Here is a 20,794-nt window from a genome sequence, read left to right as displayed (position 1 = left end):
AACTCTTAGTAATGTGTGTTTGGTTTTGTACTTGAAACAAAAGTGTAACTGATACACTATTGACTAATTTTATTGAAATATATAATGAAATAATACAAATGTGTGTCTTTCAGAACGTATTTTTATTGCATTTTCTTATAAATCCACAGGAAAATAGTTTAATTTATATACAAAACTGTACAATTATTTGTGCAGTCTTAATATATCTGGAAATCTAACAGCTGGAGAGATTCAGTTGATATCAAGATACCTGAAAGGGAAACACCTGAATATTACTTCTGCTGGCTCATACAGACATTTTTTGTGCTTGAACTTAGGGTCAAATGCCTAATAACTCTATAAATACTATAGTAACTATACTACATACTATAGTGGTTTTGATGTGAAATTGATTTGAACTATAAATCATCTATAAAACTAAGCATGGATTGAACTCATATCTGGCATGTGAGGAAAACAATATAAACAAGCATTAACTAAATTAAAACACAATAATTAGTGTACATGTAAGTGCAATATCATAATAAACCTTCATTTATGTGATAATAGGTTATGATGTTATGATGTGGCTTTATTAATTCTTGTTATGATAAAAAAGCCAAAATAAACACATTAAAAATGAACACACAACTTGATCTGCTACCTACAAATAAGGAAAATATACAGATTGAAACTTGAAAATAATTCAGAAAGTATTCTGAAATATGAATTCAGTAACAATAAAACAATTGCAGCTTTTTTGCCATCCTGTCTAGTAATACAGATCTTTGTACTTCATTTTAAAACAAATAAAACAAACTTTAGCATTGAAATAAAATACCTTTTCAAATCATTCAGAAACTTCAGATTTCTGAGAATAACACATTTAAATGAACATAATATGAGTTTGAGTATTATTGTGAATGAAATGACTAAAGACATTAAAGTATCATTTTCCCTACAGGACAACAAATCCCAAATAATTCAACTTTAACTTTAGTATTTTAGATAATTCATAAATTATTAAGATGAAAAGGCACAATTGCTTCAGTCTTCAGTGGACGCAGTCTGTGATACGTTAAAAGCACTTTTTAAAAACGCAAATCTAGTTTACATGTCAACTTCAGTCCTGATGAAAAAAACAGAGACTGAACACTTTTATAAAACAGATGCTGAATACTTGATTCTGAACAGTGCAGATTCACATCAAACCTTCATCACCTGACGCAAACACACACATTCATGAATCTCTTCAGTCATTCATGTTCAGATGATGAATGCACTGTAATGTACAGCTCCAGTGCAGAATTAAAGTCATTGTGCTTCAATCTTACATCTCTTACACACATGACACATGACTCTAAAAAATAGTAACGCACGCACACAGACACACACGCACAGACACACGCACACACGCACAGACACACGCACACACACACACACACACACACACACACACACACACACACACACACACACACACACACACACACACACACACACACACACACACACACACACACACACACACACACACACACAGATATTTAAGACTTTTGTAAATCCACAGGTGTCAGTCCGATGTAGGCTCCGTTCTTCTCCTCTGGGTCGTCTGGTTTGGCACTTACAGGTGTGTACGCTGTGTCTTTCTGTGCAGATGAAGGCTAAACAAAAAAAAATGAAGATGAGAAGATAAATATCACCGTATCAAAGATATGTGAATTCAATTCAGGTTAGATTCAGAGTAGATTATCAGTAGGTTAATAAAGCAGTCTGAAACTAGGCTTTACATCAGCAGTAAATGCAGACTGCTAAACCCAAATCTAACTTCATTCACACAGACCAGCAATTCAACAGCTATTCAGTCTACATATTATTAAGACTAGTAGTGTTATTCATTACAGGAAGTCATGTGACACTTAAACCAGAAATGTGTAACTGAGTTGACTTTGGTGAAATACGGAGGTACTTAATGCTGCCTACTCTTTAATTACATGATTAGCAAAAAAATGAAATAAGGAAAATAAAATCAGAACAAATCAAGAAATTACACTCCAATTATTTTTATAATTATTATTTTTGACCCATAATGGGTAAATATTGGACAGAACACACTGCTGGGTTAAAAATGATCCAATGCTGGGTTATTATACCCCATGGATGCATAAAAACAACCCAAGATTGGGTCATTTTTTAAACCAAGCATAAGGTCATTTTAACCCAGCATGTGTTCTGTCCAAGAATTCTCATAAAAACAGCACATGCATGGAAATGTGCTTTAAAAAGCACACAAACACAGAATCTCTCTGCGCTTGACAGGACACACACATGAAAAATGATCTGGAAATACAACAGTCTAAGCAAGAATTATCTTACAATCAGTCAGTTATGTCTTAAAGTGAACGCAAACAATTCAGAAAGAAATCAGATGTGTGTATGGATCCGTGCTTATATGGTCTTAAAGTGACGGTACCCTAAAAAATTAATCAAAAAATGATTTGCATTCACACATTGTGTTTGTGAGCAGTGAGACTCATATGTGGCTATGAATGTGAGATCTGTTTCAAAGCACAACCATCACACAACCTTTGATCTTCCTGTCACAAAATTTCACATTTTTCACATTTTTGAGTTTGGTGGGAGAGTTCTGAACTTTCACACGGACCTTATGTTGTTTGGTTCGGATGTAGAGGATGATGGTGATGAGGAGCAGAATGACTCCCAGAGCTACGAAGATAAGCGGGAAATATGTGACCAGAGTCACGATCAACAGCAGCTTCTGAATCCTCGCAGCAGACGCGTCGTCGATCAACACAGACTGTGGATTGATGATGTTTACATTTACAATCAGATTTCATGCAAACAAACAGATATACTGATCTAGAGTCAGAGTTTTATCTTTGATTTCTGAAAAGAATATTATTACATGAAGATTAAAAGCAGATGCACGATTACTCTTGGGAAATCTTTACAACTAAAGTCTTAAAGACAAATGTAAAAGTGTCAGAATGATCCTGTCAAGAGATTAGCAGGTGAATGTGATGTCATCATTGTGGGCGGAGTTTACTCCATAGATTCAGTGCTTTCTCTCACCTCATTCATGAATGCAATAGGGAAGATGGTGTTGTTCAGATTCTTGGTCAAACTGAAAGCAAACAAAAACACAACGGCCTTTTTTAAAACACTCACGACCACTTAGCATCAATAATAGAGGAAACATCACTTACGGAAAGCCGGTTATTCTCTCCAGACGGATGTTGATCTGAGCTCGCTTCATGGCACGCACAGGCAAGCCCATCGTCTTAAGATAAACAAGAGGAAAAGTGTATGAGCATTTAGTAAGATTAAACGAGTCTTTCAGAGAGAAACAGATGAATGAAGAGGAAACTGCTGATTATATCCTAAAAAAAACTGCAGGGTCTGATGCCGCTTACAGGATTCAGATCCAGAAACGTCTGATGACGCTCGTGTAATGGAGAAACACCTTCGATGGCATCCGAGTACTTCTTATCACCCAAGTTAAAGTGAGCGAATGAGACGACCACAGGAGCTCCTGAGATACACAAACACACACCTCAGCATCTTCTCATCTGAATATAAAGGCCACTAAAAGCTTTAAAGGATTCTAAACAATCCCAACTAAGACATAAGGGTCTTATCTAGCAAAACCATCCTTATTTTCACCACAACAATAACTTGCGGACCATTTTAAAGAATAAAAAGACATTAATTCGTATCATTTCACATACAACAACGTCTGAATGCTCCTCTCTCTCCACACATGTAAACACTGGAGCGGTGGTTTCACATACATCATCGTGGCCTTTTCACGTGAATAGAGAATACGCTGGTGCATCACACGACTAGTGAAAGACAAGAAGTTGTGGTTTAAAAGTACTTATTTATTGTTTTGTTGAAAATGAGGATGGTTTCACTAGATTAAACATGCCTCGGTTGAGATTGTTTAGAGTCTTTGAAGCTGCACTGAAACAAACTGTTGAGGTCCACTAAAGTCTACTATATGGAGAAAAATCCTGGAATGTTTTTCTTAAAAAACTTCATTTCTTCTCCACTGAACAAAGAAAGACATCCTTCAACAATAAAGCACAGTGTACCGTACATTATAATAAAATACTGTCATGGGTTTTCCCGTTATGTCAACATAGAACAACAACAGAAACGACCTTTCCCATATGGCCAAAAATATGTTTTAAATTATGCTAAACACATTTTGTACAAAGTAAAGCTTCGTAATACGGAGCCCCTAAGGGAGCAAAAATTAAATAAAGTTTAGTTTCGCGTGTGCACATTAAACTATCGCGTGCTCACGTGAAACTACCGCGTTTAGTTTCGCGTGCTCACATTAAACTATCACGTGCTCACGTGAAACTATCGCGTGCGGAAATGAAACTTTTGTAACGTGCATGCGCGATATAGTTTCACGTGCGCGTACGAAAGTTTCACATGAGCACACGACAACAAACTTTAAAAAAAATTCTGTACATGAAGGTTTCGCGTGAGTACATGAAACTAAACTTTAGATTTTTTCATCTTTTGTCACCTTAGGTGCTCGGTACTATTAAATACATTTTTTATTAAAAATTAAACATTTAGTTTCGATCTTCATATATTTCCAAATTTATTTCAGGCGCAAGTGGGCAACAAATACAATGGTTTAAAAAGAATGTATAAAATTGTATAAAGAATATTTTTGTTGTTGACAATATTTTTATTTTTAAAATATATTTCACAAATTAAAAAATGTAATTTTTGTAAACATATTTCAATATTTATTTCAGCAAATATATTTTTGGATTTTTTTTTACTTTAATGTAAAAATATATTTTTTTCCATATGGGTTTTAAAAAAACTGTACATTTCTGCAGTACATTTATGAAAAGGAGAACTTGGAAAAATCTTAAAGCTCATAAAAATAAAAATGGCATATTTACACTTAAAAAAATGCTGGGTTATTTTCAATCCATCATTGTGTCAAAAAGGGACGAACCCAGCTGTTGGGTTAAACTAATCCAAGAAATGTTTATATTTGACCCAACAATGGGTTAATAGTCATTACAGATGTCGGCGGTGTGTTTCTCTTATCTAAAACAGAAATCCTTCTCCTCTTTTAACAATGCCATCTTATATACAACTCCCGTGAGAAAACAAGACATTCATCCTGTCATGATGTTAAAGAAAGAAAACTTCCTCTCACTACAAAAACTTTAACCTTCATAAGCAACACGTGAGGACCTCTCTAGTCTTACTGGGACAGAGGTGAAAGTTTTCCAACAACAGTATGTTGTGTTGTGTTACTGAACACATGATGAAGTTATTTCACACACACCTGTTCATCTCAATGACCGAATGCTTTGGAAATATTGTAATCTTGGCTCATATGAGCCCGCAATATCAACTAGAACTGTAGATAAGGACAAATTAACACAGGGACAAAACGTGTGGAAGTAAGATAAACGTAAATCAGATATTGACACATTGTTCTTTGAAACTCTCAGGGCAAAAATCTGCCACACAAGGAAGGAGATGAAGGAATGTTCAAGCTTGTGATTGAGTTATGCTGTAGTTGATCATACACACGTACACACACATCATGCTTGAAATTATTCAGAAAGTGCACGCTCCGTTACGACAGACAGACACATCCAGCACACCGTCATCCAGACATTTCTCTGGCGTAACACAGAATCCTTCATTTTCAGGATTGTTTTTTCCACTGGCAAGCGTGGCACGAGGCGGCGTGAAGCGATACGCAGGGATTCCTTTAACCTTCACTTCCTTCTCAAACAGCATGTGGATGGATCTGCAGAAACAACCGGAGAACATCAAGATTACTTCACCATCACACCAAACACAACATCACATCACATCACATCAGGTGTAAGTCACAGAAAGATATCCAAAGTAAACTTTGTTTCTTCATGAAATAAATAACAGAACAGTACATACAGTACAGTTAGTTAATGGTTAAGACTTGAGGAGAACTAATAGTATACACTAGTGATGCATTGATACATGACTGGATTAACACAATGTAGTGCCCTAGGGTGAAGCGCTCGCCCCCCTGGTCTAGTCCAGACCCTGAAGGTCCTCAATGTAAATTTTAGGAGCGAAAGCAGAAGATTTAGGGGCACAGCTTAAATCAGTCTACAATGCAATTATTCACATTTTCCCCCAAAATAACTGCATTACTGAGTGATGAGATGATTGTCATGGATATATACTTGTATCCATTACATGTTTCTCATCTTCTATCCAGTTTTCCTGACCTGGGCACCGGAAACTTTTATTCTCATCTATGTTTTTGGTATTCATTTAAAGGTTCTCCTCATCTCAATCTCTCATCTCTGCAATATCTAATGACTCTGTGCCTTCTTGCGGTTCTGAGATGTGTTATGATGTGTTTGACTTCATAGTTGCATAGAGCCATCGGTAAACTAACTGAGCACATTGTGACATAAAACGAGTAGCATGGTGATGCATTCTGCAAATGAGCGGTAAAACCCCGGTCGTGCATTTCGTTGTGATCATCCAAAGTGGGAAAAAAACTTTTACGTTTTGACATAACTTTTAAAAACAAGTCGAAATTGCTTAACTTAATTTGTTAAGTTAAAGTAACATAAAAATTTGAAAAAAATGCTGCATTGTTTTACAGAGAAATCTAGTTTTTAGATAAAAAAAACAAAATTTAAGTAAATGGGTGCTTAAAACAAGTATCTGCCAATAGGGTAAGCAAAAATGTGTATAACTTTTTTTTAAACACTTTATTCAAGAACAAATACTTCAATTCAAGAAAAATTGCTTGTTTTAAGCACAAATTCACTTAATTTTTTATTTTTGTCTAAAAATAGACTTATTTTCTTAGGTCTTTTTATTCATCAAGGAAATTCGTCTTGATTTAATTAATAAGAAAGCCTTTTTTTGCAGTGCAGTAGATATGTGTGCTGATATTGGTGGTCTCTAAACTGCAAAGAATGATTTTCAAGAAAAAATTCTTAGTATTTTTGTCTTGTTTTCAGTTAAAATATCTAAACATTTTAATGATGAGCAAATCGACCCAAGAAAATAAGTCTAGTTTTTAGACCAAACATATCAAACTTAAGTGATTTTGTGCATACAACAAGCAAAACATCTGAATTTTTCTTGAATTTAGTGTTTAAGAAAAATTTTCAAGATTTTTTTGCTTGTTTTATGCACAAAATCACTTAAATTTGATATTTTTGGTAAAAAAACTAGACTTATTTTCTTGGGTCATTTTGCTCATCAAATAAAAGCATCTTCATTTAAGAATTTTTACATATTTGTACTGAAAACAAGACAAAAATACTAAGAATCTTTTTTCTTAAAAATCATTTTTTGCTGTGTAAATAGACGCTGTACTAACACTGTCAGGTTTAATGTCACACAGAGAACCAGACAGATCTTCAGATTCATGATCACTGACCCCAGAATGATCCAATGAGCTTCTGGAGACCTCAGAAAAGTTTCTGTGTTTGTAAATCTGTCTGTAATCTGAAGGAAAGGCGCTCCGCTATAAATTTCACAATCTAAGCGCGCCTGATGGGTGGGAAACAAGTGGACAGAACCCAGCTGGCTGCTTAATGAAATGATGTATAAAGGTTATACACGTTGTTCTGATGATCGCCTTTCCTTAGAAATCCAGGTTAGAAGTCGACGGGAAAGAACAAGAACTCTTCTGTCTGCCAGCACAATAAACGAAAGCTCCGGTGTTTTATGATCAACTGGGATAAAAGTGTTTTGAAAACATTCCAGTTTGGAGCCCACGCACACAAACCACGTGTGATCAGGCCGTCACGCTATGATAGATGGATTCTTTCCACAAAGAACAAAGGTGGGCGGTGGGCGCTTTCCCCCTGAAAATAGAGCTCAGGAGTGAGATGAAGGTCAACAGGAGTACAGGTGAAAGGTCAAACTCGGGATTTATGGGATACAGCGTGCATCACTTGTCATTCATCACTATCACAACCCCAAACTCTTTCATTTATAATTCACTGATGAAATTAAAACAAAATAAATGATTAGTGTGGGAGGATTGGACCTTTCGCCTGATTTCTCCTCTGATTTGTCATTGGTTGAGAGGTTAAGAATCAAGTTTTTCAAGCATCGCTTCTTCTTTTTCTCACATGTCCTTATTTTCAAAGGAAATCTTTGACATTTGGCTAAATGACACATAAAATATCTTGAACTGTGTACACCCATTCAACTGTTACGCACAATCACTAATATGGCATTTTTGGACACAAATGATCCAAAATCTCATTACACTACATTTTTAGTTCTGATGACTTAGTAAACACAATTTATACTCCAATAAATTGCTTTTGAAAAAACAACTGCTGGCGATTTTGGTCTCATGCTTAAGAAGTGACCATCTGATGACAGCAAACTGAGAAAAATGTACATGAACCCATGAACGCTGCTTATAAAAACATTTATCTCAGAAAAGATCAATGGAGAAAGATGCCTGGAACCAACAGGAGCTAATACACCATACTAACCAACCAACCCACCGGCCTTAACTCCACAAACCATCAGACTCTTCACTAGAAAACACTTCCAACAAAGATAAACCAGCATTTGGTGGAGATCTGAAATCAAACGGGACCGAAACGTTGTTTGTGATCTACAAAACTTTTTTGTTGTTTTTTGAATATTGACCACGTTTGGTCTTTCTTCCTACACACCTTTTACCTACGGGTGCGCAAAGGGTGATTGTAGATATGAAACCTGAAAACAGTTGCAGGTGAAGACACATACTGTAAACATGAGTTTGTGATCAGTGCTATGGGCAATATGTGTGTGTGACCTTGAGCAATAAATCTCTTTAACAGATGCCTCGTCTGTTATGTCACAGCCTGTTGTCTACAGACCTCCGGATGGTGTGATTTATTGTCTTATTATTAAGAAAGTCCTCCACCCAAACACAAACAAACAATGAAAAAAAAACATCCCACCACTGTAACTGTGTGTTCTGCCAACACGAGTCCCGAAATAACCACAGGTAATACACACTGAGACACAATGATAAACTATGTAGACATCATTGTCCAGCAGGTGAGCAAAGATCAAACACAGTTACAGGATCTCCAGGGAATTGAAATAAATCACTTTGACACTAGAGCCCGACCGATATATCGGCAGGCCGAAATTATCGGCCGATATTAGGCATTTTCCAAACTATCGGTATCGGCATTCATAATGGCAAAAAAACAACAACGGACGAAATCATGTCATGAGTGTTGCCGTTGTATAGTTTGTCCACCAGAATGCACTCTACAACCTCCCTGTTGGCAACACTCGTGTATAACGCGTCACACATCATGCAACCTGCTGATCCAACCAGAGAGAACAACGGTTAAGTGAGTTCATGGTGAGTTGGTCACGAGACAATAAAAGAAAAAAATTTTTTTTTAAAATGAATTATTGTATTATGTTAGTTAAAAACTCATAAATAACTACAAACAACTAATGTTAGGGAAATCTGTTAATGTTTTTTTGCCCGTTAAAACATATTGGCTGATAAATCAGAATATCGGATTTGAAAACAAACAAACATTTGTATCGGTATCGGCCCTTCAAAATCCTTTGTCGTCCGAGCTCTAATTGCCATCACAGTGATGACCTCCTGTACAACAGTTTATAAAAAGCGTGACAGATCGTTCATGAGTTCACCTGCAGAGGTCAGATGTGAAGACATTCACACGCTCGTTTTTATCCAGAAACGGATGAAAGGCGCTTCCGTCGGATCCATTGATCATGTTACTCTGATTGGTGTTCCAAAACGACAACATTCTGAAACACAAAAGCAGATTGTAATGTGAATATGTGATTTTAGGATTTATACGATGAAGGCGTCGAGTGTAAATGTGTCTTTACTTTTGCCCCTGCCAGCTGTAAATGCGACCAAAGTCCAGATGGTTTTGCTCTCCGGTGTGATACACAAACTCTCCATCATTACTGCCATTTTTCTGATGACACAAGAAACAGATGCATTCATTCACACAACAAACTAACAGAACAGAAAAGATGACTATCGAATATTTATGACTAATCATGACATTAAAGGGGCCATGACATAAAAATCTGACTTTTCCATGTTTAAGTGTTATAATTGGGTCTCCAGTGCTTCTATCAACCTAGAAAATGTGATAAAGATCAACCCAGTAACTTAGTTTTGGTAAACCATTCTTTACAAGCACATGAAAAAATAGGTTGTTGAAATTTGACTCTCCTTATGATGTCATAAGGAGCTCTTATTACAATAATAACGCCCCTTAATCTGCACTATCCAACCACAGCACTGCCATTTAATGCAGAGAAAAGCACAATTGAGTTTTGATTGCAACAAACCACCATCATTGTGATCAGTGTTTGAATTTCATCAGCTCATTTGCATTTTAAAGGACACACCCAAAACAGCACATTTTTGCTCACAGCTACAAAGTGTCAATTTTAACATGTTATAATAAATTATCTATATGAGATTTTGAGCTAAAACTTCACATATTTGCTCTGGGGACACCAAAGATTTAGTTGACATCTTAAAAAAGTCTTGTGCCATTGCCCCTTTAAAAGCTCAGGTTTTATGCCTTTAAATTTTTATGTCTTTCAGTTTCTAAACACATAAATATTATAAATGTATTGTTGAAACACACTAAACAGACTGTCAACTATGTAGTACTGAACTGTGGAGATTAAACCGTTTCTCCACATTTCTGTTTTTTAGGATTATTAGGGCGGGGCTAAAATGGTGACTTGATGATGCACTGGAGCCAGGCTATAATATGGTGACACCCCTAACACAATCACGAGCATCCATTCAGGTTGCAGGGTTATTTGAAAGTTGAGAGACGGCAGGTTTCCCGTGTGTCGGTGTGGTTTCAGCGGACAGTGGACACCCCCCCAGAGAATCCTGCCTGTTTTCCAAGATTTTGAGAACTTATTTTATTTATTTGCCGTTTTTTTAACCATTTAAATTTGGCTGGGTGGTTAATATCACATTTTTCTGTGGTGTCATAAACTGAGAACACATTTAATATTAGACTTTAAAAGTCTTTTGAAGGCTCACACAACACAGGATAAGTTATCATTTAACAGCCCGCTATGAGCTTTCAACAAAACGTAAAGGTATCTGATGGAGTACAGGCCCAACGTTTATTCAGATGATGATTGAGGCTTAAGTCAAGGCTTACCTTGTACATGAGACCGAAGTTCTCGTCCAGCTCAGGCTTCATGGTTTTGAGTTTAGTGAGCAGCGGATCCTTAAAGCCCCACAGCATCTCATTCACCGTGTGCGTCATGAACATGGTCGTGCCAAGCGAGTTGATATACATCGATATGGCCGAGCGTACAAAAAATCCTGCCCCTTTGAATTTAGTAATCACGGCCTGTTTAGGAGAAATGAGATTGTGAGAGAGATGATGAGCTGAAACGTAAAAGTTTTTGTGTGATGATCATCTGGTGAAGGTGTCTCACCACAGCTGGGATGTTCACCGTGGTCACCAGATCTACATCGGGGTCTCCGACTGATCTCTCGGGGAGAAAGACGAAATACTTTGCTGTGTAAGCAGAAACTTTTGTTCCATTGTCCACGAAAGTCACATTTTGTTTGGGCCTGTATTGTCTAGAGACAGAAACACAAAAGATTAGGATTGCATTCAATTCAGGACAGATTTCTCACTTTTGTAAAGTCTGCTAAATGCCTAAATGTCAATGCAAATATATTTCTATGATCTGCAATGCTCCTTTATATCGTACAGAAGGTTGTAGAATTTGAATAACGTCTTACATATGATCACGGCTAACAACAAAAGAATAAAATATCCGCTCAGATTCACATACGAAATATGAGAATAGAGAGAATACTGAACACAAAAGCTTTAAAGAAACGAATCACGCCAAAACAAACACAGCTGAATAACAGAAAGACTTCAGACATAATCATCATTTAACCTCATATCATTCATATTTCACCGCACATTAGATGTTTAACAGGTGTTATTGGAGAGATTATCGATCCATTTTCTGTTTAACTTTAAACCAGTTGTCTTTAATGCAAACAAACAGTTTTGTGTGTCCTTGGTCAAGCAGTAGAAAGGGAGACTTTGACATTTGTTTAAGCAAAAGAGTCTTACAAACAAACACACTTCAGTCAGGTCTCATAAAACACAGTCAAACTAAAACACAAATATTAATGTCATGAGGATTTATTCTACTAAAGCTGGACTAAAACAAACTTTTTCACATAAATGTACATTCATTATTTCAGCAGATGTGTTTATTTAACTTTATTTTATTATTAACTAAAAATTTGAATATGCCAGTTTTGGAAACTCTGCTCTATTGGAAAGCTGAAAGCAAAAACACATCTCAAAAAAATAACAAAAATAACACTTTATAATAAGGGGCCATGAATCATAATACATTATTTTTACTTTAACATGAAGAAATGCTGAGTTAATGCATGTACTAATCATAACTAATGAAGAATCATCATTAACTACAACATGTCATGTTTATAAGTTGTTAGTTAATGTATTAATAAACAATGAACTTCATTAGTTTATGATTAGTACATGCATTAATTCTGCATTAGTTCATAATTAATTAAGAACAAATTTAAGTTCATTATGATTCATGGACCCTTATTATAAAGTGTCACCATGACAACCATATAAGCAATTTTGCATTTTAAAGACTAATTGTCCAACTGAAATCTTGACTTCCAAACACAGTCCAGACGTCTAATTTGGGCTGTCAGTGGAAATTTAATAGATGTCTAACCAGTGGCGGCCGGTGACTTCTCTTCCGAAGGGCGCAAATACAAAATATGTGTTTGTTGAGTCATGTGAACCATATTCATCATGTGTCATGTCAAAATACCTGCTTGCTGCACACGCGTCGAGGGGGTTTATGATAAGACAGAGGCTCGCGTTCACAAAATACTCGCAAGACATTAACTTACCACTAAACTCTGATTACACATGAGATTAAGTGATTATCTGGCAAACGTGAGCGTCTCTTTTATCATAAACTCATTTGATGCGTCTGCAGCAGACACGTATTTTAACATGACGCGTGATGCACATAGGTTCACATGATGTGCCGAACACATATTTTGACATGACAAGCCACACACATGATGAGCTACATACATGTTGTGACGAACTTCGCATTGTGTGCCCTTAAAAAAAGAAGTCACTGGCCGCCACTGCGTTGCCCAAAAATAAATGAGAGCAAACACCTTGTCATCACTGTTGACATTGATGATAAACAACAGAATAAAGACTGAAAAACTCATTTCTGCAGACCACATGTGTGTAATAATATTTAGAAATGAATAAAGGGATGATTTCAGTGTTTATTTCTGCAGTTATTCTTGTCATGTTGAGTTGATAAACGTCACGGATAATGAATAACTCTTCATGTTTAAAGCTGTGGGTGTTGCGTTCACTGAACTGTTATGAATGTTTTATGTATTAATATTTCTCTGAAGAGTCTTTAGTCTCTCTGGCCACAGGGTACGAACCGATTCATGCACATGCCTTAAAAACATGACAAGACCTGATCGCACCTTTTAAAGAAATCCATCAGGCTTCATGTTCAAATCAATGTGTGCAGGATCGGTCATAAGGATCTCTCTGAGATGTTCATTAGTGATTTATCTTTTGTATTTTTTAATTTATGAATATTGAGATTAAGCTTCATACCTGAAGGTGTATGGGCCCATTTCAGTAACTTGAGGTTTAGCTTCTCCTTTCAGGAAGGCATCTGGATTGGTAACATTGAAGAAAAAGAACTCTAGGAAAATCGGAGGAGGTGGATTTTTCCAGTTGGCAAAGATTTTACTACCTTCTGTCAGAGTCACCTCCTAAAAACACAAACACAAAAACATTTGATGTTTAAAAGCTTTTAAAGCTTTCAGCTTCCCACTTTGAAATGACATTAGCATTTGATGACTGATAATGTCATGAAAAAGCCCGCTGACCTTATAACAACATTTGACATTTTGTGTTCTCATAAACTTAAACATAAACACACCTTAATTCTCCAAATCCGGAACTTCATGAGTCTACTTTCAGCCAGAGAACCGAGCGACTCACAGTAGACCCAAATAATAAACCAACATAATAGGGGAAATTAGCGCGAGAGAGTGCAATTCCAAAAAAGCGCCGATTGGAGGGTTAATGGTTGCTGGTTATTTACTAAAAAGGCACAAATTAAATATCACAGGCGCAACAGCTGCTTTCCATAATGACCAATACAATCTACTAAGAGCAGCGCACATTAGTTCAGGGTTGCATATAAGCAGAGCTGATGAGGTGCGAGTGATCTACTAACACCTGATGAGCTTGAGTTCAGTGCCATAGACATCGCAGCGGAAAATTTGGGGTGTGAAATAAAGATGAAGATTTACAAGATTTACGCTATTGTGTGACTTCTCCTAGTGAATCCTCTTTTATTCACTTCAGCAAATAAAAACTAACATTGCTTGCCAGACAATATATTTTTGTATAATATATTAATCTGGCATTATAAACTGTTACGTGTTAAAACAATCCTCTGCATTGTATCACACGCTCTCTCATCTCTGTGATGCCTCCTCTTATCGCAACAATCGCAGCCATTTCAAGCACAAAATGATTTAAGACGTGCTTTTTTCAACATTAAATAATGGCTCATATATCAGTAATATCACATGCGCAAACATTAGTAAATTGCATAGCATGAATCATTTCAATAATCTCCTCCCACAAATTTTGCTTCTGAAAGGGAAACTCCTAAAAAATGCAATAAGGTCAGTCGCAAAAATAACTAGACCACACCATTTCTGTACAGTACTTATTATGCAATGCGTGTCTTTAGTAAATCCTGACAGTCACTATTTAAAAATATAATGATGGTTTGCACTGTCGCAAGCTGTTAGTAAATCTGGAACTATGATTACAATAAACGTTCAAGCTTCAAATCTAGCTGAAATATGAGACATATTGAATTACAAAAGAATTAGAAAGAGTCACTCAACCACACTCACTGGGACAAATGATACTCTGATCTCAGATCAGCTTTAAGCAGTGAGCACTATGGCACCAGGTTTGATTGGGAACAGACATTATAGGGCAGAGATCACAGAGAACAGAGGTCCAGAATCACTTCAATGACTCAGCAGCGCTCTGATCCAGGCATTTCACAAGATTTCTGGTCTGGTGTAGTAAGTCTGGTGAACTTTAACTTATTCTTGACCAACTTTTCTATGATTGACATTTAGTGAATCAGCCTTAACACTTTCATTTTCACAACTAGAAAAGCTTACTAGAGGCTTTATTATGTTTGTGTATAGATGTACAGTGGCAAGATAAAGTATGTGAACCACTAGGTATGAACTGGTTTTCTACAGTGATTTGCTCTAAAATGTGATCTGATCCTCATCTAGGTCACAAAAATAGACAAACACAATGTGCATAAGCTGACAACACACAAATAACTCTAGAAAATACCCATTAAATATTCACAATGCTGGAGGAAAATGTAAGTGAACCCTTGAATTTAACAGCTTGTTGAACCTCCTTTGACAGCAATTACTTCAAACAAGAACTTTCAGTCGTTCTGAATCAGACCGCTCTCTTGAGGTCATCTCTATGAGGTTAAGGTCTGGGTTGTGACTTGGCCACTGTGGTGGATTTACTTCGATTAAGGTCATTGTCCTGCTGAATCAACCAACATCTACTGAGACTCAACTGGTGGACAGACACTTTAAGATTATCATGTAGGAGATTTTGTTAAACTTGGGATAAATTTTCCTCTTGATGATGGTAAGTGGTCCAGGTCCTCCTGAGGCAGCTAAATATGCCCACATCATGATGTTCCCTCCACCAGACTTCACTGCTGGGATGATGTTTTAATGTTTGTAAGCTGTGCCCTTTTTGCCCCATTGTATTTTTCTTGAACAATTCAACTTTTGTTTATCAGTCCATATAATATTTTCCCAGTAGCACAGTGTTCCTTTGCAAACTTCAGGCTCACAGCCTGCTGCTTTCCCTTTTTTGGGAAAGCAGCAGTTTTCTCGGTGGTGTTCTGACACTGTGCCTGTCTTGGTAGACTCATGAACAGAGATGTGTGTCAGTTTCAGTGTTGTCTTTAAGCCTTGATCTGTTACTTGTTGGTTCTTCTCATTGAGTATTCTGTGTTGTGCTTTAGGAGTCATCTTGGCTGTGCGCCCACTTCTAGGAAGAGTAGTTACAGTTAAACTGTCTCCATTTACAGACAATTTGTCGACTGACGCATCTCTAAACATTTGGAGATTATGTTTTGTATCCCTTTTCAGCCTTATGGAGTGCAACAACTCTTGATTGTATATCTTTAGAAAGGAATGGTTCGTAAAAGCTGATGCTTAATCTGAAAATGTTTAAGTGTCTTTTATCAATCAAAGTAGCACTAAACTACATCTTTGAATACATTTTATTTCTGACACAAATTAACTTTCATTACAGTAATTCGTCTATGGGTTCACTTACATCTTCTAAAAAAGTGTTTAATAAAAAAGTGTTTAAAAAAAAGACACAAGAAACTAGAGTTATTTGTGTGTTGCCAGCTTATGCACATTGAGTTTGGTTATTGTTGTGAACTAGATGAGGATCAGATCACATTTGGTGGCAAATCACTGTTAAAAAAACAGTTAACTAGGGTTTCACATACTTTTTTTGGGACTATAAACAGACTGCAGGTGTAACGTCTGTGTTTAATGATGAAGATGATGAAGACGATGAAAAGTGTGTCATGTAAAAGTGTGTCCCTGCTCAGCGTTTATGAGTCGGCAGTCACACTACTCACAATAACAGGTTATTTCTATAGGAAACCACTGAAATCACACAAACACACAGTTAACACGAAGACCAGCACTGAATGATTCAGCACATGAACCTGAATCATTCAGTGCACGCACACACACATACACACACAAATGCAAGCACGCACGCGCACGCACGCACACGCCCGCGCGCGCACACACACACACAATCACATGAGCAGCAGATTACAATCATTCATTAAACTAGTTTTCACTTCTTTATTCCTGCAATAATCCTAAAACTGCTGATTAAAACCTTCAGAAGAAATACTTTACTGAAACACTGCCCTCCTGAACAATGAACTGTGTGTCCATCCAAACTTTGTATTTCTATTTTGTACAATTAAAAGATAAAACATTTGCCACATGAGTTGAAAAAAAAAGATACAAAAGTTGTCACTGGGTCAGTAGTACCCTTTTAAAAAGGTAGACCTTTGTACCCAAAGAGTGCATATTAATACTTCAAAGATACATATTTTTAAAAGATAAGGACCTTTTATTTAAAGGGTACTGCCCTTGTACCTTTATTTTTGACAGTGTAAAGAAAGTGTGATGTTTTCGGTTGCTAGGGTGTTGTTAGGGTGTGATAGTCATTGCAGGACAGATGTCTATATGTGATGATGTGTAGATGTTTCTGTGGTATTGAATCTCTTCTCTCACATCTCACCTCAATAAATTTCATGATCTGATGTGCTAATAATGAAAACTGTGTGTGTGTGTGTGTGTGTGTGTGTGTGTGTGTGTGTGTGTGCGTGCGTGCGTGCGTGCGTGCGTGTGTGTGTGCATGCATGTGTGTGTGTGTGCGTGCGTGTGTGTTATAAATATACAACTTTCAAAGAAAGTTATAAATACACAAACATGTCCAGTGTTAAAGAGCTTGAGGTGTGAGTTTAATCTGAGCGCTCACATTGTCTTTAACCCTCATAAGCCCTGATTTTACAGCATACGTTAGAGTTTTAAAAATGACCCCAGAAACTAAAAGAGTGATTACAAAAAATATATACTTTTTTAATGATACAAATAATTTTGTTTACCTCCTATCTATACATTAATGCTGTGTTTACCACTCAATTCCTCAACTACACCATTAGCTTGCCTGAAAATTTTTATTTTTTTAGTGAAAAACTGACAAAAATTATGATCTAAATTTGATTTAAATATTCTTTAGATATTGATCTAGATGTTATGTGTTGAATTCAGCCATAATGTGTTTAGAGTAAAAACATAAAAGAAAGTGTGTGTGTGTGTGTGTGTGTGTGTGTGTGTGTCTGTGTAACTTTGTCTTTCTGCGTGTCTGTGTCTTTATGTGTGTGTAAGTATTACTATCTTTGTGTGTTTTAGGTGTAAATCTGTGAGTTTGTGTTTGTGCGCGCGCATGTGTGTGTGTGCACCTGTGTGAGCGTTAGAACCTGCAACTTTACATCTTTGTTTTGCATCTGTGGCTGTTTTTTTAGGCCAAATTCTACAAAAATGCTCTCTGTGGCAATCATACCTTTGTGTGTTTTTGTGTGTGTGTGTGTGTAATTGAGCATGTCTTTTCTATATTGCATTTGTGCTCGAATACCAGGCCCACATTTCTGTGTTAGAATTTTCAGATTTATTCTGGATGCATTGATTTTTTTGACAAATATAAAGAAAAAAGGAAATTTTTTGCATTTCCCATTCATTTTCAATTGGGGTCATTTTTACCCTCAAGGGTCTACTTAAGTAAAAAAGCCCAGTTTTTTATATGAATATTGACAGATAATCTGGAAAAGTCACAAAATCTTATTCCACTGAGATTAACTATTAACTAAGAAAAGTAGTTTGGTGGTAAGATTGACCTCAAGGGTCTTATTAGGGTTAATACTGGAAGATTGAGGACAAAGGTGAAGTACACACAAACAATATACACGTGCATACACACAATAAAAAAACAAACACATATACATACACATAATATATATTACTTCAGAATAAAGAAACTTCTCCAAAATCTTCTCCTTTTAATGGTGTGTCATTTATATTTGAAATGAATAACTGCTTACTGTAAGAAATGTTTATCTGAGCAAGTACACTATAATCAACAGAGGCTTATTTGAACTCAAGTGTCTAAACATGGGCGGTTCAAAGTAAAATCATTCAGTGAATTCATAGGCAGGAGCATGTGTTGTTATTCTGGGCTCTTGGTTTGACGTTGCCACCTCCTAACACTTAAATTACTACTCTGACAACACATGGACACATCTCATCTTTACTACATCACGCTTCAGGCTTTTACTCCAGTTTCAAACCACTGCACATTTATCTGTGTACTGAATTTATAAAAAGAAACCAAATGTTTGCATCGGTAATGTAAATCTTTCTCACGTGATCAAGAAGATTCAATGCAGAAGTTTAAAACATGAAACAAAACATGAAAGAAAGTGAAGAAGAGCTTTCATGAAGAGAAACATCTACACGCCCATAACTCTACTGAACAATACACACACACACACACACACACACACACACACACACACACACACACACACACACACACACACACACACACACACACACACACACACACACACACACACACACACACACACACACAAACATGCACACAAAGATGCATCACTGATACTGACCTGCATTTCACACATTAATCAAGTTCACACAATGCGTCTCCTGTTAACCAAGAAACACTGCAGCCAACGACATTTACATACAGTGAGTACAGTATAGAGAATCTGCTCTGTTCAAGAAAAGCATTTAATTTCATCCAACACAATGAAAAATCACACAAAGTTTAGTCAACAACATCCAAACTCTTTATTCTGCATGTATAAAAGCTGAATTATTCTTCATGCACATGTTACCCTGACGTCACATTACAAGTGTTCACAGCTCTCATCAGGTTTATCATGTTACATGAACTCACTGTAAGTAAGTGTGTGCTCTGTGTTTGCTCATCTCAGCTCATTTCCTCATGATGGAGGTTTTATGACCAACATGTGCTGTTGAGGAGCATGTGCACACATCATACACAAGCTCAGGCTGAAGATTAAATAGACTTTCTTACCTTCTTGATTTTGTTGTGTATCATATTCTGGAAAAGTCCAGACACAAACAGGACGATTCCAGCGATGAGAAGAAGGACGCTGATAATCCCAGTGGTGTATAAGCAACATGTGTTTCTCCTCATGGTGATGGTTCAGTAGTAAAACTCAGATCAGTTTCAGAAAGATGAATGTTTGTTCTGCACACACAAACACATGAGAGACTTTGAGATCTCAACCCTGATAACACTGAGCTGTAACAGACGGGATTTCTCCTGTAACACTATGAACACAAGACACGACTGAACTCACTCCAACACACACATCTCTATTTGAATGAATGATTACAGTGTAGGGGGGGGGCGGCACCACCAACCACACCATGAGGAGGAGCCGAGAGAGAGAGAGAGAGAGAGAGAGAGAGAGAGAGAGAGAGAGAGAGAGAGAGAGAGAGAGAGAGAGAGAGAGAGAGAGAGAGAGAGAGAGTTTGTAGTTGAAACGGTTAAACTGTCAGATCTGCTCATTTACATCACAATGCATGATGCATAATTTTAGGACAGAGTTTGAGATAAGATTGTAAAATTAGAGTATAAGGAAACAAAGTAACACTTTTTGTCTTTGGCTATCATTCAAAAAATATTGAAGTTAGATAAATATTTTTTTACACAATCAACACACACATCTCTGCTACAAATGAACACTTAAAGTTTGTTTGTGGGACCTAACTTTATCATACAATTACACCAAAAGTGTCAGGAGCAGTGTCGGGGGTAACGCATTACAAGTAACGCGCATTACGTAATAATATTACTTTTCTGAAGTAACGAGTAAAGTAACGCATTACTTTGTAAACGTACACATTAATATTTGAGTTACGTTTTTAAAAAAGTAATGCGAGTTACTTTTC

At 36.6% G+C, this 20,794-nt stretch overlaps 1 protein-coding gene across 1 annotated transcript; it reads right to left on the bottom strand.

The window, feature by feature from the left end:
* Window positions 1-103: 103 nt before the first annotated feature.
* On the bottom strand, window positions 104-20,210 carry scarb2b (scavenger receptor class B, member 2b). Its single transcript, XM_073871640.1, has 12 exons — window positions 19,911-20,210; window positions 13,728-13,888; window positions 11,494-11,641; window positions 11,211-11,405; window positions 9,895-9,986; window positions 9,691-9,810; window positions 5,623-5,800; window positions 3,414-3,533; window positions 3,207-3,280; window positions 3,073-3,124; window positions 2,645-2,797; window positions 104-1,643 (listed from the first exon to the last, which is right to left on the bottom strand). The coding sequence occupies exons 1-12, from the start codon at window positions 20,031-20,033 to the stop codon at window positions 1,527-1,529; spliced, it is 1,533 nt and encodes a 510-aa protein (XP_073727741.1). The 5' UTR covers window positions 20,034-20,210; the 3' UTR covers window positions 104-1,526.
* Window positions 20,211-20,794: the final 584 nt, after the last annotated feature.

Source organism: Misgurnus anguillicaudatus, chromosome 9 (assembly GCF_027580225.2).
Source record: "Misgurnus anguillicaudatus chromosome 9, ASM2758022v2, whole genome shotgun sequence".
Taxonomy (NCBI): Eukaryota; Metazoa; Chordata; class Actinopteri; order Cypriniformes; family Cobitidae; genus Misgurnus; species Misgurnus anguillicaudatus.
Note: the sequence above shows the minus strand (reverse complement) of the source record. Positions and strands in the feature narration are given on the sequence as shown.

What these genes read in the sequence shown, in the direction of transcription:
- scarb2b (XM_073871640.1), bottom strand. Translation starts at nt 20,033, where the DNA reads ATGAGGAGAAACACATGTTGCTTATACACCACTGGGATTATCAGCGTC. An exon ending in TACAGCTGGCAGGGGCAAAA is followed by an intron (nt 9,811 to 9,894) that starts GTAAAGACACAT and finishes TTTGTGTTTCAG; the next exon opens with AATGTTGTCGTTTTGGAACA. An exon ending in GAGAGAATAACCGGCTTTCC is followed by an intron (nt 3,125 to 3,206) that starts GTAAGTGATGTT and finishes GTTTGCTTTCAG; the next exon opens with TTTGACCAAGAATCTGAACA.